Source organism: Ammospiza caudacuta, chromosome 19 (genome assembly GCF_027887145.1).
Source record: "Ammospiza caudacuta isolate bAmmCau1 chromosome 19, bAmmCau1.pri, whole genome shotgun sequence".
Lineage (NCBI taxonomy): Eukaryota > Metazoa > Chordata > Aves > Passeriformes > Passerellidae > Ammospiza > Ammospiza caudacuta.
In genome coordinates, this window is record NC_080611.1 from 9,075,883 (window position 1) to 9,093,431 (window position 17,549).

Below are 17,549 nucleotides of genomic sequence, written 5' to 3' on the forward strand. Positions count from 1 at the left end.
GTGGGGTAAAAATTCACTGCCTGGGATGAAGCAGTTGCCCATGATTTGAAGTGTTCTGATTATTTATCTGATCAACAAAACAAAACTCCCAATCCTTACAATCCGCCAGACCAGAAATTTAGTTTTACCTCTGGGAATACAGGAGGCATTCTGTCAGGGCAATTTTGACTGTTGTTCCAAGCAAAACCGGCCGTAAAGCGCGACCGTCGTAAAAGGTGCTGTAAAGCACGACTGTCGTTAAAGGTGTAAAGCGCGATTGTCGTAAAGACTATCGTAAAGACTGCGGTAAAGTGCGACTGTCGTAAAGACTGTTGTAAAGCGCTACATCTGTAAAATGGGGAGCCGTAATGCCCTTATTGAGGACACTGCTTCTGCCACATCGAGGAATGCGACACACTGGTCTAATAGTGGGACACACTCACTCTGCCCGTAACAGAGATCTCTATAATCAACTAAAGCCTTTTTTCAGTTCCATGCCAAGTCAGTTACTGAAACGGGAGTTTAAAAACTTCTTAGACTGGACTTTATTGAATTCCCCAGTGCTGACCGTTCAGCCGTCTTTACCAGAGACTTTTTGGACACAGTTTGAATAAAGCACTTTAATAGTATCTCCTGCTGGGACTGGCTGCCATGGAGCTGGTCCCAGCTTGCAGGGCGCTGCTGGAGCTGTTTGCTGCACGGGGGATGCCCGCAGAAGCCGCCCTGCCGAGCTCCGCCCCTGCTGCGAGTCCGCCCCTTGCCGCTGTGAGTCTCCAGTGGGACAAGCCCCCCACCCTCCGTCGGACCCCACGGCTCTGTTACCTGCAGTCCTGCTCGCCCCTGCCGCCCCCTCGCGGTCCCGACACCCATCCTCCCGGCCCATCCCATCGGCCCTGCCACCCCCCTTTGCCGTCCCGTTGGTCCCTGCTGTCCCGGCTCCGGCGGTTCCCGCCCCCAGTTTGGCCATTATCGCGGTCCCGCCCCTCCATTCTGCCTCTACAAGCCCAGCAGCGTCCCCGTGGCCCCCCTCCCTACCCCTGCCGAGGCCACCGCTTCCCCTTCGCTACCCGCGAGTGCGGCCGCTCCTCCCACCTCCCCAAGTCCCCCTCGTCCCCTTTGCCGACACAGCCTCGGCTGCGTCCCAAGTCCCGTCGCTGCTGCATCTGTGCAGTCCCCCGTGGCTCCTGGATCTGCGGTGCCGAGCACGCCTGGCACGGCCGCGCCGGCTTCCCCCCGGGGTTCAGCACACCCCGAGCTGCCTACGCCCCCTGTGGCAGGGCAGACGCTCAGTCCTGACCCCATCCCTGCCGGCGTTTCAGCTCAATTCCCCGGTCCCGGCACAGCGCCGCTTGCGCTGGGAGCGGCGCGCCCCAGCCCGCCCAGCCCGCCCGTGCCGGCGCCGCGGCGCTCCAGCCCCGCCCCCGTCAGCGCCGGCCCTGCCCGCCCGGCCCCCAGCGGCTCCTCCCCGCAGCCGCCTCCCGCCGCCCCCCGGGATCAGCTCCCACTGACGAGGCCGCCCCGCCACGGCTTCCCCAATCCTTACAATCCCCCAAACCAAAAATTTAGTTTTACCTCTAATATACAGGGAATACAGGAGGCATTCTGTGAGGGCAATTTTGACAGTGTTGTTCCAAGTTAAATATTTCTTAATTCACAGAAGTCTGGTGCCATCTTCAGTGAGTGGAGCTGTTCCCAGTTACAAATCTGACTGTGGTTTCACATCCAAGAAAACAAAGGTTTTGGAATATGTAAGTCCTTCCCTGACTCTGACCTGCAGTTTTTAGGCTGTTCAATTTGAGAGAGAAGCTGCAGCTCTGGAGGAGAAACACTTGGCATCTTGTCATGAAGAAACCTCATGTGAATGGAGTATTTATGAGAGAAAGCTGCCAAGTCAGCAACTTCACTTACTGGTTTCACAAGCTGTTTTTCCTTTAAAAGAGACCCAAGAACTGGAACAGGCTCCAGGTAAAGCAGGACTAAGGGAATGAAGTAAAGCTGTGTGTTAGTCCAACAGGGACTTTATTTGTAGGTGATTAAATCCCTCTGCTGCTGGCCAAAAACTACAGATATGTAAGAGCTGCACCACGGAATGCTCCAGTAAGAGATGGGAACAGTAAAATGGAGACAGAGACAAATCAGCTGGGATGGAATATTGAGGGAGGTAGCTCAGATGCTGTAACAAATTGTATTAAAAGGGAAAAAGATTTTTTACAGAGATGTCAGTTAAAATTTGGACATAAAGGTAAGTGCATAGGTGGGAAAGTTGGAAATAAATTGGGACTTCTGAGGGACAGATTAAATAAATGAGGAGAAGCTCTTAAAGATGGCAGCAATGCTCTAGAAGACATATTCTTATCTTGTTAGAATGCTGTGGTGCTCAGCTTTATGCCTCAATAAATAATTTTCTAGACCATACACAGTTGAGGGATAAAACTTTTATTTAAAAAAATTCAAATTTCTCTTGACACATAAGTCTTAGTTGAGGTAAGTTAATGTACTAGCTTAGGAAAACAACTTTCAGGATTGGGTTTCATAAGCCATTAACACTCTGTTGCTTGCAGGGCTCCAAGAGCTAGAGGTGCAAATTGTAAAGGAAGTGTCAAGATTTCCACCCAGCTGACCTCTGCTGCGGAAGAACAGAATTTACACCTTTCAGTTCAAGCCTCTTCCGCCTCTTTGCATCCTTTGTTCCTTTGGTGCTTGGGTCTCTTGCCCTGAGACTCTTCACTCCTCCTCTGTTCACAAGGTGCAGCTCCAAGAGGTGGCTGAAAGTACCTCATTGGCAATTTGGACAGCGAGGCTTGTGCCAAGTTCAAATAAAAAACAAAACCACCATAGTAACAAAAGAACCATTGGCAAACTGCCCTCGTTCAACACACAGCTAAAGCCTGAAGGCAGAAAAACTTCTCATGCCCTCCCCAGCTCTCCAGGCAGCAGTAGGGGCCTCTCATGGCCCTTCACAGTGATCTTCAGCTGCTTTTATGAATATTCTGAACAACCTGACACGGCAATGCCACCTCTGGAAGTACCTGAATTCAAGGTTTAAGCTTTATTTTCTAATATGTAAGTAAATATCCTGAAGAATCTATAGTCTGAGCAACCCCTCCAAGAGCAGATGAAAAGGTACCTGACCCATTGGTACCTCAGGAGTGTGGATATTCACAATTTTACTTTCCATATGGTAGAAGTACTAAGTTACAACTAGTACCTGATACCTGAAGTGTGTAAGTAGAACTGCCAGCACTACTACATGGAGCAAGATCTAAGTCAGCTGCTGTCTGGAGCGCCTGTCCAGCCCTCTGAGCAGGACTGACACTTTCATCTACTGAACCTTTATGTAAAGGTACTGAAAACACTCTGCACAGGAGAATTGAATATTGAAAGCACAAGATATGCAGTATTCTCTTTTTCCCTAACACTGAACTAGTGAAGCTTGAAAAGGCAGGAGTTCTGCAGGCCCTTTGTGGCTAACAGTGAATGATCTGACGTGCAGCAGCTCAGTCTTCCTCACTTCATTGTCTTCCTGCCCATTCCACCCCAACTCTGCCTTGTGCAGGTTCTTTGCACTCATCTAAATGCACACATTTTTTTCTCCTGTAAATGGTATAAATACCAAAAGCCATTCTCCTTGTCTGAAATTCTTGTACCCCTGCTACAGCTTCATGGGGAACAATTCAGGCAGGGTGGCTGATATTTTTGTACTGACAGTGTGAGTATGGGCAATGTTAATTAATTGTAAAATAAGCCTTTATGCTTTAAGCTTATTATGGTAGCATAGAGGGCTAATGTAGCACATTGCCACTGAAGGAAAGGCAGTATGATTGTCTAGGCTTTATAAAAATAGTGCTACTCTAACATGATAAAATATATTTAATTTTAACTGAACTTGAGGTAAGCCCATCAGTGAATGTTACTTTTAAATATTCCTTAAATCCAGTAGCATTGCAATCTTTTGACCAGGAATGGGCTCTCTTTGAGACTGAGCCTATCCATCTTAGTTGCTCCTTAGAGGAAAAATGTGTAACTACATAACTTCTGAATTCCAAGTAATTTAATTCACACTATTATTTATCCCATCTTACTCTATGGAGGAGACACCCTAATTACCACCATCTCTTCAATTCTGACTGCCCCAGGTTAAATCTGTGCAGGCAGGGCCTGCCTGAAGCCCACCCAAAGCCCATCTCCCTCACTCCAGGTGGAGCAGCAGCAGCTGCAGTCAGTCTGCAGTGCTTGGGCCATGCACCTGCACTGAACAGGTTCTCTTTGAGACTAAGCCTATGCAGTCCAGTGTCCCCAGGCAGAATTTGGGATTGCCAGGAATCCTGCACATCACAACATCACCTGTGTTGGCACACAGTAAGAGAAGGTTGTCTCTGAGTGTTAGGAGGGCTCTGAGGAATCACAGCTGCCAATCCGCAGGGTGACCTCAGGTACCAAATCACTGAGACTTGCTCAGACACAGGCTCTGTGTGAATTGTAACCAGGGCAGACATTCAGGGAGGCTCAGGATCACATCCTGCTCTGGCTTGGTCTGCTTGAGGCAGCCGTGCATGGTCAACATCAGCATCACCATGCAGCTACTACAGAAAACACATTCCAAGTGACAACACAGAATACAGCTCAAGAAGCATGGAAATAAGGCACTTAGGTGAGACAGGAACAGGCTGGCTCCCTGTGAGCCCAGGCTGGCTCAGAGTCCCTGCTGCAGAGGGATAACAGTACCATGCATGAGGAGGCAGCCACGGGCAGCCCCGCTGCCCACACAGACCCCTAAGGCAGCATCTGCACAAGGAAGCACAGCAGGACCTCACTGCTCTAAATACTGTGCTCTGAGTGGCAGAAATACAACTTTGGTCCATTACCACCCCTAAAACACTCATTTCACAGAGCAGCAGCTTTAAGCAAAGTTAATTCTACACAATGCGCGTACCCTGAGACGAGTACAACGAAATACTGACAAAAATCAAGTCTAGAGGAAAAAAGGGAAAGGTATGATGGACTGCTTAAATTAATTTGCCTACAAATGCTTGTTTCTAGCTTTTCTGGAGTAACAAATCCAATGTTTCACAATTATTGTTTAAATGAATCCAGTATGAAATACAATATAGTGGAGTTCAAGTACTATAAAGACAGGGGTTTGTTACCAGATTGTTGTCAAACAGCTGGAAACTCAGCTTTTAACTTTACAGCAAGAATAAAAAAATCCCTTTACTCACAGCTAAAAGACCAAAACCTTCCAGCCTGGGTATGAAAATGAACATCCAAAATACAAAGAGCCACAGCACTGATCAAGTACCCAGTCAAAGACCACTTCTCTGTTGTTAGAGCTGATGGTCACTCGAAGTTTGAAGTTTCCTCCCTCGTTGCTGCAGGGTCCAAACTGCACAACTTCCATGTCAAATGTCACAGTGGAGCCAGAAGTAACAGCAGGCAGCTGGTTTGTCATCTCTTTTCCATTTACAAATACTGCCCCTGAAACAGTTAGCAGATCTAACAATATTTCTCATTTTCTGTACATACATCTCTCTATTTTTTGCAGGCAAACAGGGAAGTAACTCTGCTACATTTCTCTTGTCACATGGAACAGGCTGCAATAACTGCTAGCAGGAAGAGATCTGTGATCTCACCAAGGATTTTTAACTGCACAAGCAGCACATACATGAAAGTTGCTCATGTGTCACGTAGGGATCTAAAGAGCCAGGGGCTGTGGGTTTTGGGAAGGAAAATTCCTGCCTGTATCGGGAATAGTGTGGCCAGCAGGAGTAGGGAGGTCACCCTTCCCCTGTACTGGGCACTGGTGAGGGCACACCTTGAGTGCTGTGTCCAGTCCTGGCCCCTCAGTTTGGGGAGGATGTTGAGATGCTCACACACTTCCAGAGGAGGGCAATGAGGCTGGAGAGGGGCTGGGAACACAAAAACCCTGTGAGGAACAACTGAGGGAGCTGAGGGTGTTCAGCCTGGAGAAAAGGAGACTCAGGGGAGACCTTATCACTCTCACAGCTTCTGAAAGCTGCCTGTGCTCAGGGGGGGCTGGGCTTTTTCTCCAGGCAGCACTGACAGAACCAGAGGACACAGTCTCAAGCTGTGCCAAGGGAAATATGGGTTAGATATTAGGAAAAAGTTTTTTACAGGAAGGGTGACAAAGTTCTGGAACGGTCTGCCCAGGGAGGTGGTGGAGTCACCACCCCTGGATGTGTTTAAAAGGGGACTGGATGTGGCACTGGGTGCCAGGGTATAGCTGAGGTGTTGGGGCTGGGTTGGGCTCTCTGATGTTTAAATTCTCCTCCCAGCAGGTGTTAGTGTGGCTCTGTGGCCCAGACTCACCGTTGGTGCTGACGCACACGGCCTGGTCCCGCTGCAGGGACTCGTCGCCGTTGCGCTGCTCCGCGCACACGCCCAGGCTGTCCCGCCGGTCCGGCTGCCCCACGGTCTCAATCCTAACAAACAAAAGGTTAAATCCAAACCTGAAGCTTTAAATCAAAACATACCATGAAATCCAGACAGTCACTCCAGACCCCTGTACTGTGCTCCAGGGCTCTCAACAAATTCACCCAAACTTTTGTGGAGATCCCTGGTGAATGACAAAATTCCCACCAGCTTTTCCAAGAGCTCCACTGAGCAATACTCTATTAATCTGTACTAAATATGAAAGAAACCTTTGCTTCCTGCAAACTTCCAGTGCTATTTAATAAATTCTCCACTGTCACAGCTTAGAAATGACCTTTCAAAATGATTTCCAGTTGTCTGAAGCATTCAATTTGCTCAGCTGGACCATCAGCTATACCACACTACTGGTCAGCATCATGTATTATGGCAAGACAGCTGTAGCTTCAGCAGGGATTTAATAAGCATGACTGAAATAGGTTTTTTGGACCCTGGCATATTCTGCTATAATGGGATGAGGATGGGGTGTTGCTTTGGGGGTGTATTTGGTTTGGGCTTTTGTAATACATCAGCCTGGTGCAAACCAAGCAATGCCTAGAGGAGCATTTACATGTCTGGCCTCTGCTCAGCTGTACTTAGAGTTTTAGTCTGGGGAAAGAATCTCTGAAGAAAATGCAAACAAGTTGTGCAAATGACCAGGCACTCAGTTTTCCCTGTGGGCCCCAGCAGAGGAGTGAGGCTGCACAGCTCATACACTGAAGGGCTGTTCTGGACTTAAATCCCTTCTCCTGTACTGCCACCTCTCAAAGGTGCTAAATCCTACTTTACAGAGAGCCTGAGTGACTCAGGTCTTTTATAGATATTAAAGCAGTTGTTATTTTCATTGCAGCTTGAGAGAGAGAATAGGCTGATCTTTGGTTGTTGGCAAACAAAGGAAAACTTTAGCAGAACTTTCAGGAAACAGCAATTAAAGGGGACAGTGGACTGGCACACAAGGGGTTAAATCTTTAGAGGCAAAGATAAAATTGGAACCATGTTTTACTTTTGCACTCCATTAGGTTTTCAGCCCCCTGGGAATGGCACTAAGAGAGCAATAGCCCTGCGCTGTAAAGCAAAGGAAAAACGATTACTTGAATCTCCAAGAAGCTTTTACTTTGGAAGGGATCCACCATCTTTCCCAAAGCAACCCTAAAGGAGATTTCAAATTCCTTTTGGTGCACAACAAAAATGCTGCACAGCAAAACCTTGTCCCTGTCACTGCAGCCCAGACACTGGGCCTGGTGAACCCCCCCCAGTTTCCATTTGCCCCAGAGCACAGAGAGCTCCAACCATGGTCCATCCATGGGCACCACAGGCACTGCCTCAGCAGAGCTCTGCTGGGCTCCTGACAGAGTGTGAGCAGCACAGGGCACCTGCAGGGTCAGCCCAAATCACTGTGTGCCTGCCCTCAGCAAAGGAAGCTTTAGGGAGATGGAGGAGATCTCACTGTGGAGAGATGTTCCCTTCCCAGGGCAGCTCCCTGGAGGCTGCAAGGCAACAGGAGGAGACTTGACCTAAAGCAGAGATGTTTTCCTACAGCTTGGCCAAATGCTTCACCTCAGGACAACTGCCACAGTTTATCTTTAAATGTAGACACAAAGCACTGTGTTTATCACAACTTCACTGCTCACTGACAAGCTGTGCCTGGGTCCTGAACTCAGAGAACACAGAGCTGCTTGAGAATAACAACTTGTGTTCCAACAGCTGGAGGAAGTCAAGCACCAAGTACTGCATCTCCCAGCCCAAGAAAATCTCTCACACTTCCAAACAAGAAGCTACTCTTGGACCTTGGAAGAAGAACAAAACCAATTTTTGAGGTCTCCAATCTCAAGATTCGTGTCACGATAGTTCTTGTGGACACGTGTTTGTTTGAGCTCTGCCATCCTGAAACAATCAGGATGGTTATGGACTTGGAGAGAAGTCCATAACCAAAATGTGAAGCAAAACATTTTCATATGCTACCAATAAAAAAGATAAAAAGCACTGGACTGAGAGAGAACCAAGGGAAACCTCAAGGTTCTGCCTTTAATTTCACAGGCATTGCTGAGCCAAGAGAAGTTAAATCTAGCAACAGATTTCAAATGAAAGCTTTAGATATTTTTATCCATCTCAGACAGGGCAACTGAATACATCCTCACACTACAGCCATCTAAAGTTAACATAATCCATTATCAGGAAGGGATAAATGAAACACCATGGAATAAGTCATGAAAGTATCATGAACAGCCCTTTTCAATTGCCTGTGGGGGCTGCCTGCTGTACAGCAAGTAGTTTTATTTAACCAGGGAAAAGACTAAACAAAGCTTCAGAGTCTCTGAGGTCCGTAATCACAACTGACATATCCACAAGAACATTCCTCATACCCTGTTAAACAGCATCATCTCAGGGATAGGATGACAGGCAGCAAAGCTGCCAAGGTTTTTAATCATGTTCTGTGTCATATGGAAAGTTTGAAATTCACAAGATCCCTTCCCCACTCTGGATCTTCTAGTGCCAGTTTCAAGCAGTTGTCTGACCAGCACTAATTATCTCACATGTCAAAGGCATTGCTGCCAGACTGTCATCCCTACAGCACATCAGTGTTTTCATGTCAAAGGCTTCAGAGCCAGTGATTAGTCTGGGAAGGAAAGCACCCCTGACCCAAGGTTAAAAGGAGCTAGAGGCAAAGCTCCACAGACTTCAGCCAGTAACAGCTGCTACAAAACATCAGGAAGTTCAACATTCCACAGATCTGCTCAGCATGAGCTATATTTTACCATTCCTCAGGAGTTCACTCACTTTTATATAAGTGCAGGTCCTACAAAAACATCAGGTGTTTTCCTACAAAGCCAGAAAGCAGAACTAAAGGAAGGTCAGATGTCACAGAGAGGCACTACCTGGACTGGAGCTGAGCTGATTTACAACTCAAACGTGCCTCAAGTTCACACACAACTCAGATGTGACAGCTCACAGGGGATGCACCAGCCACCCAAAAAGGACTTGCCTGAATGTTAAAGTCTGCCCACAGAAATAAGTGGGAGCTTTGGAGTAGAGCACACCACAGGACTGAGAATCATTCCGGAGCGCTATGTTTCTTCGGCTGCTCAAGCTGTAACCCTCCAGACCAGCTGTCCATTCTTCAAAGAGAACAAACAAAAAAAGCAAGAAAATTGTGAACCTCAACTTGGTCCTGTCTGTGCCAAATCTAGCCAGTCCCAATGTCTACTCAGTGCACCTCATGCAGCTTAAGCTATGTTAAAAACAGGGGCTGGTTTTGCCTTTTTCTTATGGAGAGATTTGTTTTTCAAATAAATTGCAATTACAAAAAGTATTCTCCAGCTCAGAGTTCAGCAGGAGTTTACTCTTTGCTGCAATCCCTGCCAAGTCTTATTGTAAGAAAAGGAAAGCCTTCATTACCCACTGCACTTAGGAATTTGTAAGTAAAGAGAAAATTTAAATTTTCCTCTCTCCAAGATAAGAGCTTGTTATGAGCTGTAGTGTAGGAACGTCAGGGGTCGGACGGTGGGGATGGACAGAGATGAGAGATCTCTGCAGCCAGGTCTGGAACTTGGGGTTTATTGCAAAGGGCCTGGGTGCAGGGCCCTGCTGGGAGCTGCCAGACACAGCTCAGAGCAGGGTGAGAGGGGTGGAGAGGATGAGAGGGAAAGAGAGTAAAAGGGGTAAGAGAGCAAAAGTGTAAGAAGTGCAAGGTTCCCATTACAGTACAATAAATCTTCTTCTGCGCTGCATATTCTGATTCTCCACTAACCAATCTAGTACAAGATACAAATCCTATATAGCATTTACATACAGCCTATAAGAATCATTGCATTACCATACTGTGTTACATTTTAAACCCTAAAAACTCCTCTTTGGGCCCTTCTGCCAAGCTGTAGGGTCTGCTCTGACCCTTGGGCCTGTCTGCAAGCAGAGGGTGTTGTTCCATCAAAAGGGGATCACCTTCAGCTGGCCACACCGTTGCTTTCCAGTTGTTCAGTAACTGAGGGATCTCAAAGCTTGCTTTCATTTCAATCTCACTTATAGTTTCTATATTCTCAAAATCTTTTGCCAGACAATCATATTTATAAGGCTTTCCTGTTTCATCTTCCCCAACACTGTAGGTCATCAAGAATCCTTATGTTGTGGTGAGGGAGAAGAAAAAATAATGCTTTCCTCCTGGCTCACATGCTTTCTAAGGCTAAGGAAGCAGCAAGCCACCTGGCAAAGGCTCACTGAGCGTCCCTGGGCCAGGGAAGCCAGGAATGCAGAGTGGGACAGAGGGACAGCTCAGGACGTACCGAGGGACAGAGGGACAGCTCAGGACGTACCAAGGGACAGAGGGACAGCTCAGGACGTACCGAGGGACAGAGGGACAGCTCAGGACGTACCGAGGGACAGAGGGACAGCTCAGGACGTACTGAGGGACAGAGGGACAGCTCAGGACGTACTGAGGGACAGAGGGACAGCTCAGGACGTACCGTGGGACAGAGGGACAGCTCAGGACGTACCGAGGGACAGAGGGACAGCTCAGGACGTACCGAGGGACAGAGGGACAGCTCAGGACGTACTGAGGGACAGAGGGACAGCTCAGGACGTACCGTGGGGCACCAGCGTGGTGCGGCCGGTCTGGGCCACGCTCCAGGGGCTCCACTCCTGGCGCCCGTCCCCGCGCGCGCACACGCGGAACTGGTAATCCACGTGGGGGTCCATGTGCAGCACCAGGAACTCGGGCTCCGAGCCCACGTACACGTCCTCAAAGGGGCTGCCCGGGCTCTTGCGGAACTGCAGCCGGTAATCCTGTGCTGAGAAATCCTCATCCACCTGCAGAAACGGTCACCGAGTCACACAGGAGCCTCTGGCAGTCCCTCCCCTCGGCGGGGCACGGGACAGCACTGAGGTGATCACTCACAAGGTGCTTCAGAGCAGAAAATGTGCCTTGCAGAAAGTAACATCAGCGTCTGAACCAACAGATGTATCAGAATTATCTTATTACAGTTAGAAAATATCTACAGAAGAAGAAACATTTAACAGAAGGCTGTTCATTCTAGCAGAGATATAAAAAGATCCTTCAGCCAAAAGCTGAGAACAACTTTGCAGAAGAAATTCTGTGCCAGTTTTTAACAGCAAGGGAAAATTAGTGCTGTCCTTCATAAACTGTTCCAGGGAATGATTTCCAGTTCTTTGATATCTCTGAGTCAAAAGATATTTACACACACACCCCCTCAAAAAAACCCCTCCATTATCCCCCAGGCATAACCAAATCCAGGGAACTCCTGTACAGCACAGAAAATCAGGCCCCACCTGAGAGCAGTGCCTAACAACTTTAACAACCTGAGTGCACATCCTTCACAACTGAAGGGTGGCCAGCAGTGAGTGGCTGCTGCTAGAACAACAAAGGTTTGTTTGATGCTGCCAAGGAGCACAGAGCTGTCCAACAACAACTAAACCACATCAGACCACAGTGGTTTACTCAAAAATAGATTTTGTGTGTTGAAGAGAAAGGCTACTGGCCTAGCTAATATAATAATATTTTCTTTTTCTACCCACTGCATCTCCCTAGTAACACAAAGGTGTTTAGGGGTAAAAGTGTAACAGAGCAGGTCCAGCCTGCTCCTGGGTCTGCAAAGCAAGAGAGGCAGAAACAAACCCAGCACCAGCCACACACCATCACTGCACTGCCTTGTCTTTAAATGACACCATCACCATAAAAACCTCTTCTTAAGTTTTTAACTCCACACTGAAGTGAACTAGTCCTTGGAAGGCAGTGGAAGAAAGTGCATTGTATGTTTGTTTTTTTTTAGAAAAAAACCTCAAGTCTACAGGAATTTCACACAGGATATTTCACCTACCTTACACCATCGGACTAAAATACCTCCAGGTTTTTCCACAAACTCCTCCAGCTGCACAGGTGGGCGGGATGCCACAGTTCCATGCCTGAATATTTGATTTTTCAATATAGTAAGGAGGCAGTCATCCAGCTGGGCAGATAAACAAGGCACATCAACCAAGGAAGGCACTTCTGGTAAGCTGAGAAGGGAAAGTTTGCTGTAATGAGAGAGGCCAGCTTCCTCAAATTCAAATTTCATCCATACACTTGAATCTGTGCAGATTTGCAAAGAGAGAACAGCTGCAGAAATTGGCACGTGCACTCCAAACTTAAAAGACTCAGCAAACATTGTGTTTCAGCCCTAACCAGACTGTTTGTCAGCAAATACTCTGAAACACAGGCTGTTCTACAGGGAGTGGCTTCATCCTTCACAAATAAACACCCTCTATTCCCACAGAACATATGGAGGGTGAAAATCCCCTCCATTCTGTGAGTGCCAGCCCCAAAGGGTGTCTGTGAAACAAGCAGGACAGCAGCACCTCAAATGAACTTTTGAGGCAATGGAGCAGAAAGCTTCTGTTTCAAAGGAGAAAAGATCCCCTAAAAAGAAGGACACATGTGCCACTGCCTCAGACCACCTCAGAATGTTGGTGTCTTACCTATCTAGCTGAATGTGTAAAGCTTTTTTTGTAAAGTTGCAAAGTTTCTCATTCTGTTGTCCCACATCTCCATCGACTGCACTCTCTCCTGTAACCAAACAGTAAAAATATTTCTAATGAGACAAGATCCAGAGAAGGCATTCTTTGCTTCAAAGAATAACCAGTTCTGACATGAAAAACCAATTAAATGTGAAGCACTCTCAGCACTTTTGCTAGTCTTAGCTAGAAAATGCAATTACAGGTAACAATATAAAGCCTATCTAGCAACTTTTGAAGCTCTGAAAGCTACCTGTAGACACACCCATAACAGATGTAATAATTTGCCTCAGGTCTCAGACAGAAGCAGAACTGGGGTCAGATGACAAAAAAACCAGGATTATTAATCCCTTTCTCCACTAGCTTTAAATGAAGAAAAAAGCAAAGCACATTCACTGATCAGAAAATTAAAAAGCAGGCACTTAAAAGCAAGACATAATGTCAATCATTGTTCTGTTTGCTACAATCACAATCATTGTCACAAAGAATGGAATCATCTAATCCATGCAATCAAGTGTGGAGATAAACACAAATATTTTCCTAAGCTTTCCATATAAAGTAGCATCCCACACTTCATCTTACAGACATATGCTCCAGTCTCCTGTCTGCTGACTTTAGGGTAATTTACAACTTCAGCCAGCTCAGTCCTTTTCCAAGTGGAGGATTACACACGTTACAAATCTCTGAAGGAAAGCACACGTCATAATTGGCAGCAGGAGATTTAATAACCATGGATGTTTAACTCCTCTGTACCTCAGCCTGTGCTGGTCCTGCCCACAGCCCTGGTGATGCTCAGAGCACTCAGGGGAATGGGAACTGCAGCAAGCCAGCTCCTCATCAGTCCCTGCCACCACTCTGAGTCAGCAACCTGAGACTTAAAATGAAATCAAGGTGAACACCAGCTGGGCTAGAGTGTGGTGGTAGGAAAAACCCCAAATTAATCCTTAAACACTGCTCCTGTGAGCAGGAGGCACTGAGCTCCCCAGCCAGCACAAAGCTCAGGGCTGAGGAGGAACTGGGAGCTTTCCCACCCCTGGGACACAGCTCAGCTCCCAGAACTGAGCTCATGCTGAAAGAAAGTTAAAGTTGAGACATGAGAACAATGCAAGGAAACTGCCAACACACTCACGCCTCAGACATGCTCCCAGTAGGTTCTCCAGCCTGGGGAAAACAGGCAAGAGTGACATTCCTTTCTGCCGAGGTATTTAGCATCAGCAGGGTACAGTCTGGCCCTTACAGTAATATTCCACATGTCCATTTTTGTCTGCCTTATCTTCAGACTTTTTAGAGAAATTCTCCCCATACAATGGCCATTTGATTCCTCGTGTTCCCCACCAACAATAACATAATCACACTCAGCAGGACAATGTGTTTATCTCAGCTGCTATTTCAGCAAGACAGACATAATTTACTTCACCAAAACAGACTCTTTGCTATAGCGGCACCCACAATGTATTTTATTCCAAAGTACCCTGACACACTTTTCTGTCTACCCTGGAGGGGCAGAGAATGTCTCTGCAGTGAAACAACTCTCAAATAGGTACTTCCTACCCTTCCTGCCCTCCAGGAGAGGCTACACTGAGACATGTACACCCCAGGATTGGAGCGAAATGCTGAAATACAGATTTGTAGGAGATAATAATGATCAGCTCTTCACTACACCTACCCAATTCTTAACATTTAGTTTGAGACAAGTCCAAAATGAGCCAAGCACAATAATAATAATGGGAATATGCAGACTTTTGACAGAGCCACAGTGGAAGGCAGAGCTCAGACCCAGCACCAGGTCGTGCCTCACCTTCCCGGAGCAGATCATCGGCCGTGCTGACCCCGTGCTCAATCAGCTTCTGGCACTCGTCCAGGGGCTTGATGCTCTCCTGCTCGATGACATCCACCTCCTGCAGCAGCGACGTCAGCCGCTCGTCCAGCAGCTTCTTCAGGGTCCCCTTCAAATCGCTGAAATGCTGCTCAAGCACATCTCTGGTGGATGTAGCACTATCTTTGATCTGAGTGCAGGTAACAGGAAAGAAGGATTCAGGATAAAGGCAAAGGCCATGCACATCTTTTATTTTTCTGAAGCATCTCACCCACACTTGCTGGAGAAAAGCTGCAAGTGGAGTCTGCTTTAAAAAATCACCACTGGCAGTTAACAAATTAGTGAAGTCATTTTTAGTACATGTACAGCAGGAAGGGAGGCAAAGAAACCAGCCTGGATGAGGGGAAGAGCATATTAGCTAAGCAAAATACAACGTGGGTTATGGGTGCTTCAATCAAGGAATCTTTCTTGTCAGAAAAATCCAAATGCTCTGTAGATCTCCTCCCTGCTACCCCTCAAAAAAACCCCACTGCCATAATCCTGTTTAAAAAACACTCTGCCATCCTCTGGTAATCCTTGCAAACAAAACCCTATCAGACTTTTGGAAAACTATCTAGGAGCACTTTTCCAAGTGCTATCACTTCATTGGATTTTAAAAATCCTCATAAAACTGCTTTCTTTTCAATTTTGTTCAAACCCTTGGTGACCGGACAGGGTGAACAGCACGTCTGCTTTGATTCCGGAAGAACCCGACCACAGAAGGTTCTACAAGTGCTCATTAAGATGTCTGCAAACTTGCTGAATCTGGCTTTTGGGGAAGAAAACACACTTGAATATCCCTGAGCTAAAGATGCAAAACTCAGAAGTAAACATCTCCCTGTGAACAACTTTTCTAAGTCACGCACACAAGGAAACGCTGCAGCACGCTGACAGCCTTACACTTAATTTCTAGATCTTTAGAAGTACAGACAACCAACACAGGAAGTTCTCTGGTTAGGTAAAATAAATTTCCTCTTCACCAAATACTCATGAAGGTCTGCAGCTGCCACACAGCTCTGTTTCCCTTTTCTTGTAAGTTCAATGCTTGAGGAAAAAAAGGAAGTATTTAGCTTTGTGAAGGGGTGGGGCAAAGGAAGACAGAACACTCACTTCTCCAAGCATTTTACCTCCATTAGAGGCAGATACAAATTCAGCAGCTCAGCCACAGAATTAGATACTGCTCATCATGCAAAAGAGGAAATGCAAGTCCCTGAACACACAGAGCTCTGTGAAGTTTGCAGAAAATCACATCCCATTGGTCCAAAGGAAAAGGAAGCAACGTGAGTGATCCAGTCCCATCACATCAGCCAACCAGCCCTCAAATAACTCAAATAACCCTCAAAGCTGCCACTACACAAACCCCAGACTAGCACACTCAGCACCTTGGGAACACAGGGAACTCTTGGATGTGCACAAAACAGCAAGAAGATGGAAAGACAGAAAACAGAAACATGCACACAGCAGGGGAATTGCCCCCAAGAGCAAAAGGAAAGGTGAGCTAACTACACACTCACTGCACAAAGGCACATGGGCTGCCTCTCACTGCCCAGCAACACTGAGATGACAAGGTTTGGATGAAAGACAGCCATGAACAATTCATTTTCTTAAGCAGTCTGTGGTTCCAGCGCTGCCTAATTAAATGTCCAATGATCACCCACACGCTCTGGGAGCAGGACACTCACCCAGCAGATCCACAGCAGGTTTCTGCACTAACGTGATCCACTTCAGAAAAACCAAGAGGTCCCCACGGAAACACTCCCTAAGTTTGGTTTTGTTTGGGTTTTTATTTACCCCTCGCAGAGCTGAATCTAAGACAGCAAGGCATCACTTCCAGCCTGCAAACTCCGTGTGCTGAGAGGCTGCCAGGGCAGAGGAGCCGGCCCGGCACTGCGGCTCTCTGTCCCTCCTATCTGCTCCTGCATCTCCCGCGGGTGGCTCACGGTCCCCCGGGAGCCCTGCCCGGCTCCAGCCAAACCGGCTGCCCGGGAATGCCGGAGCGTCCCGCCCGACCCGCGGGTACGTGACCCGGGCCCCGCGGAGCATGGGGACAGCAGCCCGGAGCATCCCGGCCAGGGAGCGGCTGCCCGGGCAGGCATCCCGTGTGAACATGGGCATAGCACCCCCCATTAAATCAGACCTAGCACCCCGGCTACTTTGGAAGCGTATTTCTGCAAGATATTTATTCGTGCCTGGGAAAGCTCCCTCTGCTCCCAGACAACGAAGCCCAGCTCAGTCAGAGACTTCAGCTCGCATCCTTTTCCTCGGACACGTCGCACATCTGCCGTTCCCACACGCTCCATCTCCGGCACCCGCGCCGGTCCCGGGGCTCTCATCACCCCCGGGGCTCCCCCTCCGCCACCCTGCCCACACCTGAGCCCCATCCCAGCTCTCCCGGCGGACAGGAACCACGGACAAACACCGGGAGAGGAGCGGCCAGGGCCCGCCGCCCCCAGCGGGGTCCCCGGTGCCCGCCGCCCCCAGCGGGCCCGCCTGCGGGCACCGGGCAGGCACAGCCCGGGAAGGGCTCCGGCCGCTCCTCCCGGGGCAGCTCCGGAGACCCCGGTCCCGTCCCGTCCCATTTCCTCACCTGCTCTCGCGCTTGGTGCAGCCCCCGCAGCCGCTGCTGCAGCTCCCGCCGGTAGCTCCGCGCCGCCTCGATGCTCTCCCGAGCCTCCTGCAAGAGGAGCCGCACCTCGGCCTCGGCGGCGGCGGCCTCCATGGGCAGCCGCGGCGGCAGCGGGGCGGGGCGGGCGGACCTCGGCCCCGGAAGGGCCGCGCATCCGCGGGG

The 17,549-nt window shown here is 48.4% G+C and overlaps 1 protein-coding gene across 1 annotated transcript; it reads right to left on the bottom strand.

Moving 5' to 3' along the window:
- Window positions 1-2,410: 2,410 nt before the first annotated feature.
- On the bottom strand, window positions 2,411-17,499 carry CRLF3 (cytokine receptor like factor 3). Its single transcript, XM_058817233.1, has 8 exons — window positions 17,349-17,499; window positions 14,705-14,912; window positions 12,871-12,958; window positions 12,234-12,411; window positions 10,983-11,205; window positions 9,389-9,521; window positions 6,307-6,419; window positions 2,411-5,454 (listed from the first exon to the last, which is right to left on the bottom strand). The coding sequence occupies exons 1-8, from the start codon at window positions 17,478-17,480 to the stop codon at window positions 5,201-5,203; spliced, it is 1,329 nt and encodes a 442-aa protein (XP_058673216.1). The 5' UTR covers window positions 17,481-17,499; the 3' UTR covers window positions 2,411-5,200.
- Between the last annotated feature and the right edge of the window lie 50 nt (window positions 17,500-17,549).